Source organism: Genypterus blacodes, unplaced genomic scaffold, assembly GCF_046128005.1.
Source record: "Genypterus blacodes isolate CSIRO-AG114 ecotype Tasmania unplaced genomic scaffold, CSIRO-AGI_Gbla_v1 ptg000067l_1, whole genome shotgun sequence".
NCBI lineage: Eukaryota > Metazoa > Chordata > Actinopteri > Ophidiiformes > Ophidiidae > Genypterus > Genypterus blacodes.
The window spans coordinates 2,042,501-2,058,715 of record NW_027466879.1 but is presented as its reverse complement, the minus strand read 5'-3'; the positions used below and the strand labels follow the sequence as shown (position 1 = coordinate 2,058,715).

Below are 16,215 nucleotides of genomic sequence, written 5' to 3'. Positions count from 1 at the left end.
CCGGATTATTGATCAGACGCGGAACAAAGTTCACAGACAGTTGACTCTGACTTTCTGGCCAATCTTAGCCTTAGAGGCGGGGGATAGAAAACGTGCAAGATGATACATATGAGCCGCAGTTCCTTTGAGGTAAAGCTGAAGCCAGGCGAGCTGAGCGCTGCAGCGGGGAGCAGAGGTTCACTTCAGCAGACATGGTTTCAATTAAGTCTCCGTCCCTGGCGTCGGTGTCCTCCGTCCAGGCGGCCCCCGCTCTCGCCTTCCTGCTCTTCACCTTCCTCGCCCTGCTGCTGGTGCGGCAGCTGGTCAAGCAGAGGAGACCCCCGGGTTTCCCCCCCGGTCCGTCCCCCATCCCCGTCATAGGGAACATTCTGTCTCTGGCCACCGAGCCGCACGTCTTCCTCAAGAAGCAGAGTGAAGTGCACGGGCAGGTAATGACTCCTGATTGTGTGTGTGCGTGTGTGTGTGTGTGTGTGTGTGCGCGCACGCGCGCGCGCGTGTGTGTGTGCGTGTGTGTGCGTGCACGTGTATGAGAGAGAGATAAAGTTCTTGTGCAGCAGCGTCTCCCTGAAATCAACGCTTCTTCTTTAAGATGTATGACGTCACGCATGTGGAGACTTGAGACATGATCAAAAAAAGACTCGACTTTGACTTTGACACCAGCAAAGCACGAGGTGGGACTTCACTTGGATTTGGATTCACTTCATACTTTTCTCAAGTTTACAGTTATTCAAATGTTATTATTATTATTACTATCATTAATGAAAGAACTTCTTATTAAGTCAACTATTATATTTAAAGCCGCACTATATCATTTTTTGGAGCCCTCTAGTGTTTCTGATTGTTAACTGCTTCCATTTCTCTTGGTTTTCTCTTTTTTTTAGTCTTGCACACTCTTTTTTCAACACAAGACAGCTGGGGTGTGTTTGTGTGTTTGTGTGTTTGTTTGTTGACATTGTGCTGCAGTCATACCTGTAAACCGGTCCTATGACGTCTCATGTGGGCCTTTGACGCAGAGACACACAAACACACCCAAACTCTCACAGTCTCACAGGACTGCGCACTGCAGCCTCCAACTGTATTAGAGGACAGAAAGGTCAACACCTGTGACTCCAGACGTGTCGGTATTGATTTCACTTGCCTGTCATGACTTGGGACTGGAGGGCCGAGACCTTGAGACTTGCACAACCTTTCCTGCCAACAACTTACTTACGTTCGAAAACTGTGCAAGGAACAGAAGTTAGTGTAAGTTATGTGAATACTGCAGTCACTTACATCTGTGTGTGTGTGTGTGCATCTTTCAGATCTTCAGTATTGACCTTGGAGGCATCTTGACTGTGGTGTTGAATGGGTACGACAGTGTGAGGGAATGTCTTTACCATCAGAGTGAGGTCTTTGCTGATCGGCCCTCCCTGCCTTTATTTAAGAAAATGACCAAAATGGGCGGTAAGATTGTGTTCCTTATTGTTCTCTTTCACTCTTTCTCTTGCTTGTGTGATTCTGAATGATTCAATTAACCTTCTCCGGTTTTCTTCCTTCCAAAGGACTTCTGAACTGTAAATATGGCCAAGGCTGGATTGAACATCGCAAACTGGCATGCAACTCTTTCCGTTACTTTGGCAGTGGCCAGAGGCTGTTTGAGAGAAGGATCTCAGAGGAGTGCATGTTCTTTGTTGACGCCATGGATGAGCACAAGGGGAAACCCTTCAACCCCAAACACCTGGTCACCAACGCGGTGTCCAACATCACCAACCTGATCATCTTTGGCCAACGCTTTACTTACGACGACCACAACTTCCAGCACATGATCGAGCTCTTCAGTGAGAACGTGGAGCTGGCGGTGAGCGGCTGGGCCTTCCTCTACAACGCCTTCCCCTGGATGGAGTACGTTCCCTTTGGAAAACACCAGAAACTTTTCCGCAACGCTGCTGAGGTTTACGACTTCCTGCTGCAGGCTATCAACACGTTCTCACAGGGCCGGGTGCCACAAGCGCCGCGCCACTACGTCGATGCATATTTGGATGAGTTGGAGCAGAACGCAGGGAACCCCAATACCTCTTACTCCTATGAGAACCTCATCTACTCAGTGGGCGAGCTCATCATTGCAGGCACAGAGACCACGACAAACACACTGCGCTGGGCAATGTTGTACATGGCGCTCTTCCCCAACATACAAGGTCAGTTACTGAAGTTTCCAACAGACTACAGTTACATGAAACATATATAACAAATCTATTTCTGCACTGATTTAGCTCCTGTATTGTAGAGAAGTAATATTCCTTATGAACCACTGGCTGATATGTCTGTTTCCTCCTTCTAGAGCGAGTGCACAAGGAGATTGACAGTGTGCTGGCCAATGGGAGGGCCCCCACATTGGAAGACAAGCAGAAGATGCCCTATGTGGAGGCTGTTTTGCATGAAATCCTGCGCTTCTGCAACATCGTTCCCCTGGGTATCTTCCGCGCCACCTCCCAGGATGCAAACGTCAACGGGTATACGATCCCCAAAGGCACCTTGGTGATCACGAACCTTTACTCTGTGCACTTTGATGAGAAGTACTGGAACGATCCGGGTGTTTTCTCACCGCAGAGGTTTCTGGACAGCAATGGCAACTTTGTAAGACGTGAAGCCTTCCTGCCTTTCTCTCTGGGTTAGTCTCTCACATAACCTTCTGTTTTCCTCATCCAGATAATGTTGGATTGCAGTGCACTCTCGTCTAAGAGAATCTAAATCAAAGCTGTTACCTTTTACAGGGAGACGCCAATGCCTGGGTGAACAACTAGCTCGGATGGAGATGTTCCTCTTTTTCACCACAATGCTACAGAGGTTCCATCTGCAGTTTCCTCCCGGAGCCGTTCCCTCTCTCACTCCCAAACTGGGCATGACCTTACAGCCCAAGCCGTACGCCATCTGCGCCATCCGCAGGCAGCAGAAAGTTCCGAACTCTGCAAGCACTCCTTACGAGAAGTAGAAACGCAAACTGTATATTTATTACTGCATGTGCAACCTCCCGAGTCTTAATTCTGGTGTTATGCTGAAGAATGCAACCACATGGCACAGATGCAACGAATGCATCACTGTGGATTATTGTGTATTCGTCATTCTGAGGCATTCTAGCATTTCCAAGGTGCACTTAAGTGTTCCCAAAGACTCTGGGTGAGACAGTTGGGTTTCTATCCTGCAATGTGAGCCAATCAATACAATTGCAAAAGAATTGTTTTTTACAAAGCAATATGCATTTTTTGCACAAAAGCAGCAGGAGAGGCAGCGAGCGTCAGGCCGGAGTCCAGTGAGACATCCTGGAAACGAGCGTGTGACTGAGTTATTCGAAGCTCAGAGTTGCTGAGCTTGGAAAACGCAAAGTCTATGAACCCTGGTGCGACTGTGATGGGTTATGTATGCGTCAATGATTGATAGTAAGTACACCTCTTATGGTTCATAGCCCCGTCTCCTCTGCTTCAGGTCAGATAAATGAGAGCACTGATTCATACATGTGGTGCACAGACTTTTCCAAGAAAGTTTCGTACAATGTGTGTTGGAGCTGGACTTGGGCCACCATTTACGTCATGTGGACTGACTCTGACCCCGTCTCCAGGGATGGCGCTGTACGGAAAATCGTTCTCTCGGAAGGCAACTGCAACCCTGGTGGATTTCTAGAAACGTGCTGTTTGCTAAAAGGTCAGCACTAAGAAAGTAGGAAGTTTAGTGTGAAGGTAATATTCCTGAAGATTTCTTTTTGGTGTTTTTTGCCATACTGGTGCTGTAAGATGTATTAAATGTTAAGCTATTGAAACTAAAGATTGTTTTATTTTAACTACTGCAAAAAAAGAAAAAAAACTTAAAAGAAATACCTGGTCTTCAATACTTTTACCCTCTACTTATATATTATATATATTGATATCTATGTCACTATAGCAACACGCTGATTCTGAATACCCAACATGGTCACAAACTGATTGTTTTGCAAGTCACAAGTCAGTGTGAAGTCTTGGCTGTCAAACACTGAGTCAGTTTCCACATCAACACAGGCAAGTAAACAAGTCCAAACATTTGAGTCTCAAGTTGCAATAAGCCAACATAATTTGATGTCAATAAATCCTGGATACTTTTTAAAACCTGGATTTATTAATGCCCAGATCTTCTTAGAAATACACAAAGATGTGAGGAAAGCGAAGGCACAATGAAAGTTATTAAGATTATTGCCCTACAGCTTAAAAGTGTGAGAGAAAGGCCTCGTGTAGATCTGTCTTAGATCTGTAGTTTCCCTCAAGGGCTCAAATTGTGTAAAAGTACTTCTAATTTGTGCAATTTGGGGAAAGTGTCAAGTCCGGAGGCTCTAGTGCAAGTGAATGGCAAGTCACTGGAATCAAAGTAGAGTTAAAAGTCAAGACAACCAACCACTTTCTTAGTTTCCTTCTGCACCTTCTGAAAGTTTGTTGTCTGGAGTTCATGTACCGTCCTGTCATGCTGCAAATACTGACCATGTACTTCCTGCTGTTACTTTTAGCCAATGTCACAGCTGAAGTTCATCTATCAACTAACTTGGAGTAACAGGGACAAAGTCAGTCCCTACGTTTACATGCACTTAATACTCCAGATTACTTCCCCACACTGGGGTTGAGATAAAGGATTCCTAGTGAATGCATGCTGATGTGGCTCACTCCAACTAAGATGTTTACACGCCTGATTATACCTTAATTGCATTTTAATCAAAGTTTTAACGTGCATGTAAGCATACTGAGTGTTCAAAATATAATGCACATACACACACACACACACACACAGATACAAATCAATGAAAACAGCAGATACTTAAGGGATGGTGTTTTATGACGACTATAAATAACAACAAAATCAGTTGTCCCCACACATGTAGATAAGGGTGAATGGTTACATTAGACAAATGCACTGCTACATAAGGGTAACAACCATTCATAGATGCATTTATGGCACAAACATCAGAGGACGCTGTGGAGACGACACAGTGAGAAGCCAACAATCTCGCCGCTTTTACAACTTAATGAGCCAGAATATGTCGGGGAGAAAGCTTTATGATCCAGGACGGGTCCGTGTGAAACAGCTGACGACAGAGCCGTCAGAGTGAATATGGCTCTGACCTCTGAGTCACACACACACACACACACCAGACTGCTGCTGCCTCTCACTGTGAGCCCAGTGGAATATTTGACTCTGTGCGTTCTTCCGTTCTAGAGCCCAGTTTGCCAATCAGCATCTCACAGCCCAAACAAACGAAGTGGATTTTTAGTTTGGCACTCATTTAGGGTCGACTGAGACAACGGTGACAGAGGATAATGAAGAATACATGAGTGGTTATGATACAGAACAGGGAGAGGCTGAAACCAAGTGAAAAATAAAAATAAAACACAAAACCCCACAGTTCCACACCTGTAAATAGTAGATAAAAACTCTGGAAACAAAATGTGGTAATTACAGGATCTCAATGTACAATATGTCAGCTGCATGTAGAAAACAGATGCATTCATTTGATTATTTAAAAAATATATATATTTATATGCACATACTCTTTTGTACAGCGGCTAAACACTTGTTTGGTATTAAAATGTGCACACCTAGATCTATTTTTTTGTCTTTAAATATTACTATATCTCGATTTACACTGCTTAACGTTTCCTCCAGGGTTTATGATTGAATAAGGTGATAAAGGAAGCAGACAGTAATGCTGCCTTGCCTTTCAGAAAATGTCTTATTATAATGGAATACCAAGAGCTTAGAGACAAAAATAGAGAACTATTCCTTTTTCTTGCCCCATGATACTTCATAAAGTATACATATATATAAACATATATATATATATATATATATATATATATATACTGTATAAATAAAAACAAAACCCTGGATCCCTTCTTTACACACTGGCCAAGGTATGGGTTTGGCAAAAACAAAAATCAGAATAAGAGGTGGGCACGGATGCAAACTATTGTAGTGTTTGTCTAAAACAAACAGTGAATTTGGTCAAATCCAATTGACTGTTACAGGAACTGAAATTGTACAATATGCTGCGTTGCTGCATTACATGTCATCTGCAGTCTGACAATCGGCACGATCGTTTCTCCAGTGAGGTCGCTAAAAGGTTATGCAAATATAGTTTCAGAATGGCAGACGGGCCGCACACACACACACACACACACACACACACGTCGCTCTGTCACAGAGGATCTGGATTGCTTGGAATTTGAAGTTGTTCATTAAAAGATTGCAAACTGCTTCAGTCGACCAGATTTTTTAACTTCCGTCATTCCCAACGTGTGTTTGACAGTAATGACATAAAATTCTTGCAAAATAATTATTCAACTCCGCGTGAATCCTGAGTAACCTTATAAAACAAACACTTCTAATCGAAACCAAAGTGAAGAATCCCTTCATTGAGACGGCACTCCTGATCTGAATGCGACACGTTAAACACCAGAGGACATTTCACTGATTAGAAACCAAAGACGCACAAACATACGCACAAATTACATCCTAAAATAATTACAAATGTGCTCTCTTTCTCCCATTCACTCTCTCGATCACATTCCCCCCCAAAAAATTTTGCACACACAAACAAAAACCAAGCATGGAGAGTCAAAGAAAAAACAGACAGACGGACACAAACAGACAGACAGACGGACAGACAGACAGACAGACGGGTGGTACACATGAATAAAAGCATCCAAAATGATGCAGGTATAATGCTAATCATCAGTCAACATTTCAGTAATGTCTCTGTGACTGAGTCTGATACAGTGTTTTCGTGTCACCAGCAAAGGGAGAGAAGTACACACACACACACACACGCCAGAGGCTCTGGGCCAACATGTGACTCAGTAAAAGGTTCAGACAGGCACATTTGATACATAATTCAAGAAGATACCTGACGTGGAGGCTGACAAGCTCTCAGTCTCTTTGTCTTTCCGTGTTTCGGCTGTTCACTTTGGTAAAGGGTGTCAATCGTTTCCGCGATGCCGCTCAACGTTCTCCTCTACCTTTTTATCCGCTCTCAATAAGACGGGTTTCTTTCGTTTTGTACCTAAGGGAGGAGTGAGCGCTTTGCATTCAAGGCAGCATCGCAGCCGGGGTCTCCGTGGAGGGCTGTGGATGCCTCTCTGCTCCTCTTCTGCACCCTCCTCCTCATCTTCCTCTTCCTCTGACTCAGTCCCGGTGCTTTTTTATTTTTATCCGCGTGCGCTCGACTCTCCGTGGGGTGAAAGTGCATAGGAGTTGGGCTCCCACCGTTGCAGCAAGGATCCGCTCACAGTAGTAAGGCCTTTTTTTGATTCTCCAAAAACAATGTGACTGCTTTAGCATCTGAGTGTCAGCACAGTGAATCTTGTTTGTGTGTGTGTGTATGTGTGTGTGTGTGTGTGAGGGAGGGAGGGAGGGTGAAAAATGCATTTTATGTGCATTTGTCAATAGTCTTGTGTGTTTCTCTCCATTCGTGTCAGTTAAAGCGGGTCAAAGGCAGGGGGTTGAGGGACTCGTCTCCTTCCTGCCTCTCTTCATACCAAGCATCCGTCTTCTTTCCTCCGTCCTCCTCCTCCTGCTACTGACGCTCCTCTCCCTCCTCTTCCTCCTGGATGACCTGAATATCGTCTGACGGGGAGGTGGGCAGGCTGGCTGGCAGGCTGTCAGGCTGCTGCTGTTTGCCCGACTCTTTGCTCTTCTCCTCCTCCTCGATGACCTTCTTCCACACCTTGTGGTTTTCTGTCAGGTGCTGCATGATGCTGCAGAACAACCTGCGACGCCCCTTCCTCCGTTCTGCAATAAACAAAAGGAAGGTTTTACAGCAGCAGGTCAAAAACATAGGTCATCAAACCTACAAACAACTGATCCTGTGGTCTAAGCTTACTTGGAGCTAAATCGTCCTCAATTTCATCATCATCATCATCATCATCATCATCAGTGTCTGTGTCCACCTGGCCCTCCTCATCCTCCTCATCCAGTGGCTCATCGTTGATCCAGTAACCAGGAAGTAGGCCTGCGGCGTCATAGGAGTTACAAAGCGGCCCGACGATATGTGTGATGAAGGACTCCTGCAGCTTGGCCAGCTGTGGAGAGGAGCGGTCCATGAAGGGGCTGACGGGTAATCCCAGTCTAGCTTCCTCGTCTCCCTGTGGGACAGACAGAAAAGACATCAGTTCAAATACTGCAGATACTGATGTGCTCGTATTGCTTGAAACATCCCATCATCCCTGGCTGTACCTGCTCATAAAACTCATTAACAATGCCTCCCGTCCACTTCAGGTGCAGGTCGCGCACTTTGGCTGGTCCATTGATATCCGCCAGTTTAATACACACTTGGCAAACCAGCAGTCTGTCGTTCTCATTGGTCCAATCAATCCCTGGGCTGTTCACATCATTCACCTGCTCACACAAAGACAGGAAAGATCGATCAATAAACCAGACAGCTATATATCCTTATCTGTAATCTCTCAGGGATTCTTCCTCTCGCACCTTGGAATTGAACTCAGCCAGGAAGTCAAAGTGCTTCTTGAGGTCGGTGGCTAGTATGGCCTCGATGACAAGGAAGCGGAAACGCTTAAACTCCACATGATCCAGGTTGGCCAGGAAGTTGAACTCGGGCTGGGACAGGAACAGGTTCCAGGCCGACGCAGCGTGATGGTTCTCCAACACCGAGCGGTCGTTGTACAGCACCGCCTGCACCGGAAACAACAGGGAGAAGTGTCAAATGTCACGCCGTTTCAAAAGGCAGAGATAGCAAGCGATCGCCCCTTGAGACAGGAGGGGATTTGATCATTAAATTGATGCAAGGCAGTGTGAAAAAGCTGGTTTAGAGAAGGTATTGGGACATCAGCTCACACAGGAGACGGGGCTAAAAAAAGCCATTTCACAGACGGCTGTCAACGTTATTGATAATCAATAAGTTCAGGGTTCCCTCTCCTTTCTTTTAACCCCCTTTCCTGGGACTTGCAAAACACCACACCATATCAGCGCTATCGCCCGCCAGGTTGTGAAAACACAATATTTAAACAGGGCCATACAGTTGATCTTTTAACCCCTCATACCTGACTGACCACACAGAGGATCCTGCTCTGGGTTTAATCGAGAAAACGCAGCAGGAGAAGCTTCATATGCTTCAAGCAGACAAATAAAAGATAAAAGGATCACAACCTTCTGGATACTGCAGTTCCTAATATTCTGTCTCCCTTGTTTGTGTTTAAGGAAGTGGAACAAACATTAGAAACACAGTGGACCGACTGTGACAGGACACTTTTCACTTCATGTGCAGCATTACCAGGTATTGCTGAGTGTTGTGGGTTACCTGAGGTGCATTAGTGGCTACTAGAAAGGCGTTTGTGCGACCGGGATGGTCATAGTCGTGCATTGCGGCTGCTACATAAAGGGCCATGAGCTCCAGGGCAGGTATGTTCCACGCCAGGCAGCCATAACTGTCATCAGAAATGGAGGAGCTCTTGGAGGAGGCGTAGGATGTCCTGCCTGATGAGATCCCACTATCTGAATCTGGCACACAACAGCACATAGGGCCATTAAATGCTACAGCAATGAAAGATCAGGAGTGCTGTGCTGTTAAAGTCACACAGGCTTACCTGTGTCACTTCCTGTCACATGCTCATTGTGGATCTGCTGGAACCCAGGAATTGGCCGAGTGGTCAGGTACCAGACAGCATGGAGCACATCAGTAGCATGGACTCTGTTATGATCTGATGAATGCACAGGCATCAATGTGAAAGTGTCACTCCAGTATTTAAAATCAGTAAATGTTAGATACATCTTTTTAGCCAACAAGAGCTTGACACACAACTAGAGGAAAACCCAGTGTAACACTCACAGGGAATGTCCCTGTAGCCGTTTTCCAGAGCACAGAAGTACATCATGAACTCTCTCACGGGGATCTTGAAGATTTCAAACAGACACGTATCCTGGAAAAGAGTGTATGTCACCTGGAAAAACAGAAAACACAACCAGAGGAAACACTGAGGTTTAGTGGAACAAGAAGAAGGGAACACAAGAATTGAATTAAAACACATTTTCAAACTGTCACCAAAATAACGAATCAAGTAGAGACATTGAACATCCACAGCAAACTCTTTGGATATCAATGCACGAGTTATTATATCCATTGTTTCCATTATCATGTATTGTTATTGTGTGATGTGAGTTTTATGGCACTGAATCCCCTAGAGTCAGTTTTCTGGTCACTGTACTTACATAGCTGAGAATCCTTCCACTCTTCCCTCCTGTTTTGTCCACCAGGTCAAAGATCTGGAAGTTCCAGGTGTTCATCCTCTCCATGAGAGCCTCCTGATCCTCCAGCATCGGATCAAGTTTGAACTCCTGCTCACCCTGGAGAGAAACAACAACTCATGTCAGTCGGGTGCATTCAGATAGATTTAAACAACAGAAGTGGTTTGCTGGCTGGAAAAGGCATGAAAAAGAGCTTCAATTCCTAAATAAATAAAATGGTTTGGGTTTATTTCCAACAGCAATGATGAAGGCATGTAACCAATGTTGAAGAGCTCTGATCAAATGCACCTCTGATTCCTGAGTCTGCTGGTCTGTGCTTGAGCTCTTCTCCTCCTCTTCCTCCGCCTGCTGCCCTCCGGCGTCGGGCCTCCTCTCCCCCGACACGTCCGCCTCCACGCTCTCCTCCCTGATCAGAGGCTCTCCTGTGAACTCCAGCCCTTCAGCTGCTGTGGAAACACACACCACAGTGTGCCGTCAAGGTGCGTGTGTGTGCTCTCACATGTGTAAACCTTCAGCTTCATCAAATCTGCACCAAGTAATTATAACCTCGATGGAGAATGTATGCAGTATGTTCATCTATTTCCACTCATGTTTACATTAAAACCTTTATTTTAATTTAATATTGTAAAAATTAATGATAAAATGGCAAATAAAATAAATTACAGAAAAATATTATAAATATTATAATATTTGAGATCTGTGTAAATTTGTTATTTGGATTATTTGCATTACTCTTAATGTCCAGCAGAGGGCGCTGACATCACTAGAAGAGATCGTCTGCCGCTGCTCTTTACATGTTATTTCATCATTTTAAATGGATAAATAGTTTGAGCAGATAAATAAAGGGTCTCTTCTGCTCTGTTTTGTACCTGAGCGTCTGCGCTGAGCCTCAGTGGTAAACGGCTGAGGAAATTCTCCCGCGTCACCACTAGAAACTCCCTTCACCACCTGACGACCACAGCTGGAACAGAAAAGCGAATATGTGATCAGGTTTCAGCATAAGGAGAACAGATGGGCTCCATTTAGAGCGGAGGTCATGTGCAGTGCGCTGGTAACTGCTGCTCTGTGCGTGTGAGGCTTCACCTGGTGCACAGCGAGGCGCCCGAGCCACGGAAGGCCTGCTGGAAGTCAGGCGAGCTGAGGGTGTAGCCCAAAGGCTTGTGCAGGTTCAGGTTGACGCTCGGCTTCGTCAGGAAGTCCGCCGTGTCGGGGAACTCCACGGGCGATCGGGTGACGAGGCACAACGAAGAGCCCGTGCCTAACGAAGGAAGACTGTGGGTTGGCGAGGTCACTGGGCTCAGGCTGGGTGAAGCGCCTGAATGAATAAAGGAGGCGAGACTCAGTCAACGCTTGAACAGCAAGTCTAACCATCATTCGTACTTTTGCCTCATGAAGGATCTTGGCTAAAGACAAACTGGAACAATCTTAGGAGGCTGCACTGCTGCTTTAATATATTATGATTATTTGGTCCTTTATTTACCATTTTAATACCACACACGTCAGCATCTCTGAGTTTATGAATCTCATTTGGTCTGGACTCAAAGCTGTAGCGATGACCACAGTTCATTTTTGCATTTAACACAAAGGACGTGTCGCTGTCAGACTTCACAGGTGCCACAAAAATATTCATGAAATTCATTTCATTCCCAATTCTATCAAATAAAAGTCCCTCATGAAAGAAAGTGTGCGGCGACGTCATGAATGGATGAAGCTGTACTGAGCGGCTTCATCAGAGGACAAAACTCACTCGTCCTTTGTGATTTTAATTGCTGTGTGAATGCACAAGCTGCATCAAAGAGGAGCCACAGCAATGTGATGTGCACACACGTCCCTCTGAGACACAGCTAGTGTTCAAATAGGGAGGAACTGTACAAACCAGTTGGCAGAGAACATTCTTTACAAATACGGACATATTAAAGACATACAGACGTAATAACATACAACCAATCATCACTTACACTTGTCTGTACCAAGTTTCGGCCGCTGGTAAACAAAGGGCCTATTGTGCCTATTAGATTATGTAATGTCTCGTGGGCAATTTGACATTTGGGTCTGATGGTGGCAGGAGAAGGCAAAAAGGGAAGTCCCCAAAATAATGTACCAAGTACAGTGATTGAACATCCATAGCAAACTTCTTGGATCATGTATTGTGTGATGTTTAATGGATTTTTATGGCGATGAAGCTCATGGAGGAACAATATGTGATGGCAGTTTTGTGGTCACTGTACATAACATAGATGAGTATCTTTCTACTCTTCCCTCCTGTTTTGTCCACCGAGTCACAGATCTTCTCATTCATTAATGTTCTCTGCTGAAATTGAGGGGAGATTCAGTCAAAGGTCGAACAGCCAGTCAGAAGCAGCAGCTGGAGGAAAAGTCTCACCTGCTCTCCTGGTTCCTGCGTGGTAGGTGAGGGTGACAGAGGACGACCTCTGCTTAGGAATGGTGAGCAGGTTTGGATTGGGCCCGTTGGACAGACCTGAGCTGAAGCACAAAATGATCACAGGTTCAACATCGTAACCTCAGGCAACTCAACTTGAGGCAGAGTTTCCTGTATGACTTCATTCTAATCATACCTCACTCTAATCATACCTCACTTGGATTTGCGTATGAGCACTTAAGTAAAAGCCAAAACCACTCATCAACATCACGAGCCTCAACTAAATAAAGCTTCTGAAGCCTGTAAAGCTAAGACTTCTACCGCCATCCTGTGGAGAAATATAGAAACTACAAGTTGATTTGCTAGTTCAGTCAACATTGCTGTGTTTTGGATTGACTGACTGAAGACCAGGGGCCTGGATGAGGGGTTAGCAGGCTAACTTCAGGATTAAGTAAGATTCATTTGTGATCATGGTCTGTTGCCACGGTAACTTGTGCTCCTGGGCTGACCTGGTACGGAGCAGGTTATGTTGAAGCTCAGTCTGGCTGAAATATTGAGGACCGAGCAACACCTTTAGAAAATAGTGTCACATACGGTTAGGTGGTCTGTCAGTAGGGCGGGTGAGGAGCAGAGTGCATTGTGTAATAAGATAATTGAGTGTATTACGTGTATTAACTTACGCATTTACACAGGTTAGCATTCCACTCTGACATTATTTGCAGCAGTGGTGTTGCCTTACAGGTTTATATTCTTCCTACGCCTCTTATATCATCTTTGCTCCTCTGACATGAAATATGCTGCACCTGACTGTTCCATCTTGTTCCCTTTGGCTCGTCTTTGCGCACACGCTCTCTTTTATAGGAGCGAGCACGCCGCTGCATTAAGAAAGCCGGAGTTAACAAAGTGTGTTGATTACCATCATCGGGATACAGATTAATCCTGATGACAATAAACCGACTAAGCTTGACTAAGATAAGGCAAACAGGGCCGAGGTCTGTTAAGCTTCCTTCACGGTACAGCCGCCAAGATTGTGTCAACACTGTCAACAACGCTATTTGTTGTTTCTGTCTTGGCGGCACTTCTTTTGAGAAACATGAAAGTTGTGGGCAGAGCTTGTTAAGGAAACACCGCAACCGCTCTGGACGTTGATTCCAGGTGACATCTCAGCGCTTTCACTGACTTTCGCTGAAGGCCGATGACTGATGAAGTTATGAGAGCTAACAGGAAGGTGTGTGAAGAACCTAAGAGGACATTTCGGGATATAATGGAGAATGTGGCAAACAAAAATGGCTGAACAAAACTGTTGTCCATCCTAACATTGTATAAGAGTCATACATTGTTGATGATTAATGTGACTTCATGTTCACAGACCTGTCTTGAGGGGAAAAGGCCCACAGACAGCACGGCTAGATAACAACACAGTGCATACAGTAACAACATACCAAAGGAAATTCTTGGTGAAGTGTCACACCCTTTTGTTGTTGGCGTCACCGCTCTACACAATGGATAGCATGTCATGCGTCACGTTGGAGAGAAGTCACGCTTACATGTGCGTTAAGACTTTAATTATACTGCGATTAAGGGAATCAGATGTCTCAAATGTCAGGGTTAAGCTGAGGGTGAGCAGGAGTTGAGGCTTAGCAGTGAAGCATTGGACTTGTTGTTTAGATTCTTTAAGACCTCATCCACAATCAGCTGTGGCTTAAAATGGAGTCACCTGACATTTAATCTCTCTGTTATCTCAAGGGCTCGACATCTAAGTGACAAGGAGTAACGATAAGAGAGTGACGCGTTCACTAACTGTCAGAGTGACGTCTGACTCTGTGATATCAGTTCAGACATTTATTACGGCCACGATCCCATTCTGGCTGAAGCACCAGACACTGAAATGAAATTTCATGGTCACATACAAACATCTATACAGCATTCTCATCTATATGCTTCTTGCTTCTACATTAGTGAACTGTTGTGTTGCTTATTGGTCTGCAGGATTAAAGTGTCATTACTGCATCTTCCAGTATCTTTACATATTAATTAATCTTTTTTGCAATTTGCCTGCATTCCAACATACACCTAGAAGATTAAACTTTGCTATTCAAAGAGAGGGAATCTCTTTATCCTTGTCCTCCCAGATAGATTTTAACTGGGGCCAGTTGAAGTGTGGACCAAGCACATTGAGACGTTGTTATTGTTGTTGTGACCGTGTGTTTGTGTGATGAAAGAGAATCCTAATATCTGTTCCTCCAGCTAAGTCTGTGCAGCGTACAGTTTGTTTTTGCATGAAGATGAGATTACGTTTGTGTTGCTACCTGGTTAGGTTGAGGTCAGGGTGGGGTCTCTTGCCATTGTTTCGTTCCCAGCGTGAGGAGGCAGGGTCAAGAGGAGGGAAAGGGGAGGAGGAGGTGGAGCTGCGCCTGGGTTGAGGCGTGGGGAGGCTGTTCCTGCTGCTCAGACCCTGATGGAGAGAGGGCACCTCACTACATTGATGTTACACAGCAGGTTTAGATGCACATTAGAACATAAGGTTTCTACTGTACAAAGGCAAAATCAAGAATAAGAAATATACATGGACGGAATTATAGGGAACCGTTATTAAGCAAATGTAGACGACTCGTTGAGCATTTCAACATACTGAGTGGAAGACACACACACACACACACACACACACACACACACACACACACACACACACACACACACACACACACACACACACACACACACACTGTGGTGGACTCTGACGTCAGAGCTGCATTGTGGTTATGGTGTCACAATCAGACAAGCAGAGTCTCAGGCGGCCAAGTTTGACTCCTCTTTCCCACACTATCTACAACTGAAAACATCTAAATCATCTCATTTTCCAGTCGAGTGCACATTATAGTCATTAAAATATGTTCAGCCTCAATTAGAATTTGATGGCCCTTCCTTCAGTCAACCATTCAATAGGTTTATTCTTTTACAGAAGTATAGAATGTCTCTCAAGAAAAGCTTTTTGATGTTATGTGATTAGTTTGCCCTATATTAAGTTTTCTAAAATCCAAATTTAAGAAAAGAAAATTTGTTCAGTAGTTTTAAGGTGATGGGATTAACTTTGTGCTTATTGAAGGACGTGTTCTAATACTCCTGAGTTGAAGTTTCTGTACGGTTATGACACAACATCACACTGCGACCTACCTTCATGGTTTTCCTGTCGCTCCTCTCTACGGGGTCGTCCACCTCGTCACACGGGTAGAAGCCTGGGAAAGGGGTGAAGGGGTTAACCCTTGGGCGGCAAGAGCCCGAGAACGTCCCCATGAGGCTGGAGATGCTGCGCAGAGAGGAGACGGTGTGTGGCGGCAGAGACGAGTCCATCAGCAGGTCTGACACCAGGTTCCTGGCCTCGTTGATGACAGAAAGGTCCACGCCGTTGCCACTTACTGCACCCTGATGTACGCACACACAATTCAGGTTATTAAGACATAAGATTGTCTGGAATGTTTCAGGTGGAGAGCAAAAGAGAGCTATGAGATGCAAAGATGTGCAAAATCTTAGAAAATGGAAAGAAGATCTGAGACAAAAAGTTCCAACCCTTGACTTTTAAGGTGAAA

At 44.9% G+C, this 16,215-nt stretch overlaps 2 protein-coding genes across 4 annotated transcripts in view; one reads left to right on the top strand and one right to left on the bottom strand.

Annotated features, from left to right (window-relative positions):
• Nucleotides 1-107: 107 nt before the first annotated feature.
• On the top strand, nucleotides 108-3,795 carry cyp2r1 (cytochrome P450, family 2, subfamily R, polypeptide 1). Of its 3 annotated transcripts, none has more exons than XM_076155264.1 (5): nucleotides 108-428; nucleotides 1,302-1,443; nucleotides 1,542-2,174; nucleotides 2,318-2,647; nucleotides 2,751-3,795. In XM_076155264.1, the coding sequence occupies exons 1-5, from the start codon at nucleotides 192-194 to the stop codon at nucleotides 2,966-2,968; spliced, it is 1,560 nt and encodes a 519-aa protein (XP_076011379.1). In that variant the 5' UTR covers nucleotides 108-191; the 3' UTR covers nucleotides 2,969-3,795. The 3 variants fall into 3 exon arrangements, with proteins under 3 accessions (XP_076011379.1, XP_076011381.1, XP_076011380.1); XM_076155266.1 differs by lacking the exon at nucleotides 108-428 and adding an exon at nucleotides 458-671; XM_076155265.1 differs by lacking the exon at nucleotides 108-428 and adding an exon at nucleotides 880-1,117.
• Nucleotides 3,796-4,809: 1,014 nt separating this feature from the next.
• pde3b (phosphodiesterase 3B) overlaps nucleotides 4,810-16,215 on the bottom strand; it is a 40,210-nt gene continuing 28,804 nt past the window's right edge. The window contains exons 3-16 of the mRNA XM_076155837.1: nucleotides 15,803-16,051; nucleotides 14,938-15,083; nucleotides 12,632-12,732; nucleotides 11,332-11,563; nucleotides 11,118-11,209; nucleotides 10,537-10,694; nucleotides 10,213-10,347; nucleotides 9,833-9,944; nucleotides 9,591-9,704; nucleotides 9,305-9,504; nucleotides 8,476-8,679; nucleotides 8,224-8,385; nucleotides 7,871-8,132; nucleotides 4,810-7,779 (exon numbers count right to left, since the gene is read on the bottom strand). Of these exons, the coding sequence (XP_076011952.1) occupies nucleotides 7,565-7,779; nucleotides 7,871-8,132; nucleotides 8,224-8,385; nucleotides 8,476-8,679; nucleotides 9,305-9,504; nucleotides 9,591-9,704; nucleotides 9,833-9,944; nucleotides 10,213-10,347; nucleotides 10,537-10,694; nucleotides 11,118-11,209; nucleotides 11,332-11,563; nucleotides 12,632-12,732; nucleotides 14,938-15,083; nucleotides 15,803-16,051 (2,382 nt within the window). The 3' untranslated portion in view covers nucleotides 4,810-7,564. The remainder of the gene's footprint in view (nucleotides 7,780-7,870; nucleotides 8,133-8,223; nucleotides 8,386-8,475; nucleotides 8,680-9,304; nucleotides 9,505-9,590; nucleotides 9,705-9,832; nucleotides 9,945-10,212; nucleotides 10,348-10,536; nucleotides 10,695-11,117; nucleotides 11,210-11,331; nucleotides 11,564-12,631; nucleotides 12,733-14,937; nucleotides 15,084-15,802; nucleotides 16,052-16,215) is intronic.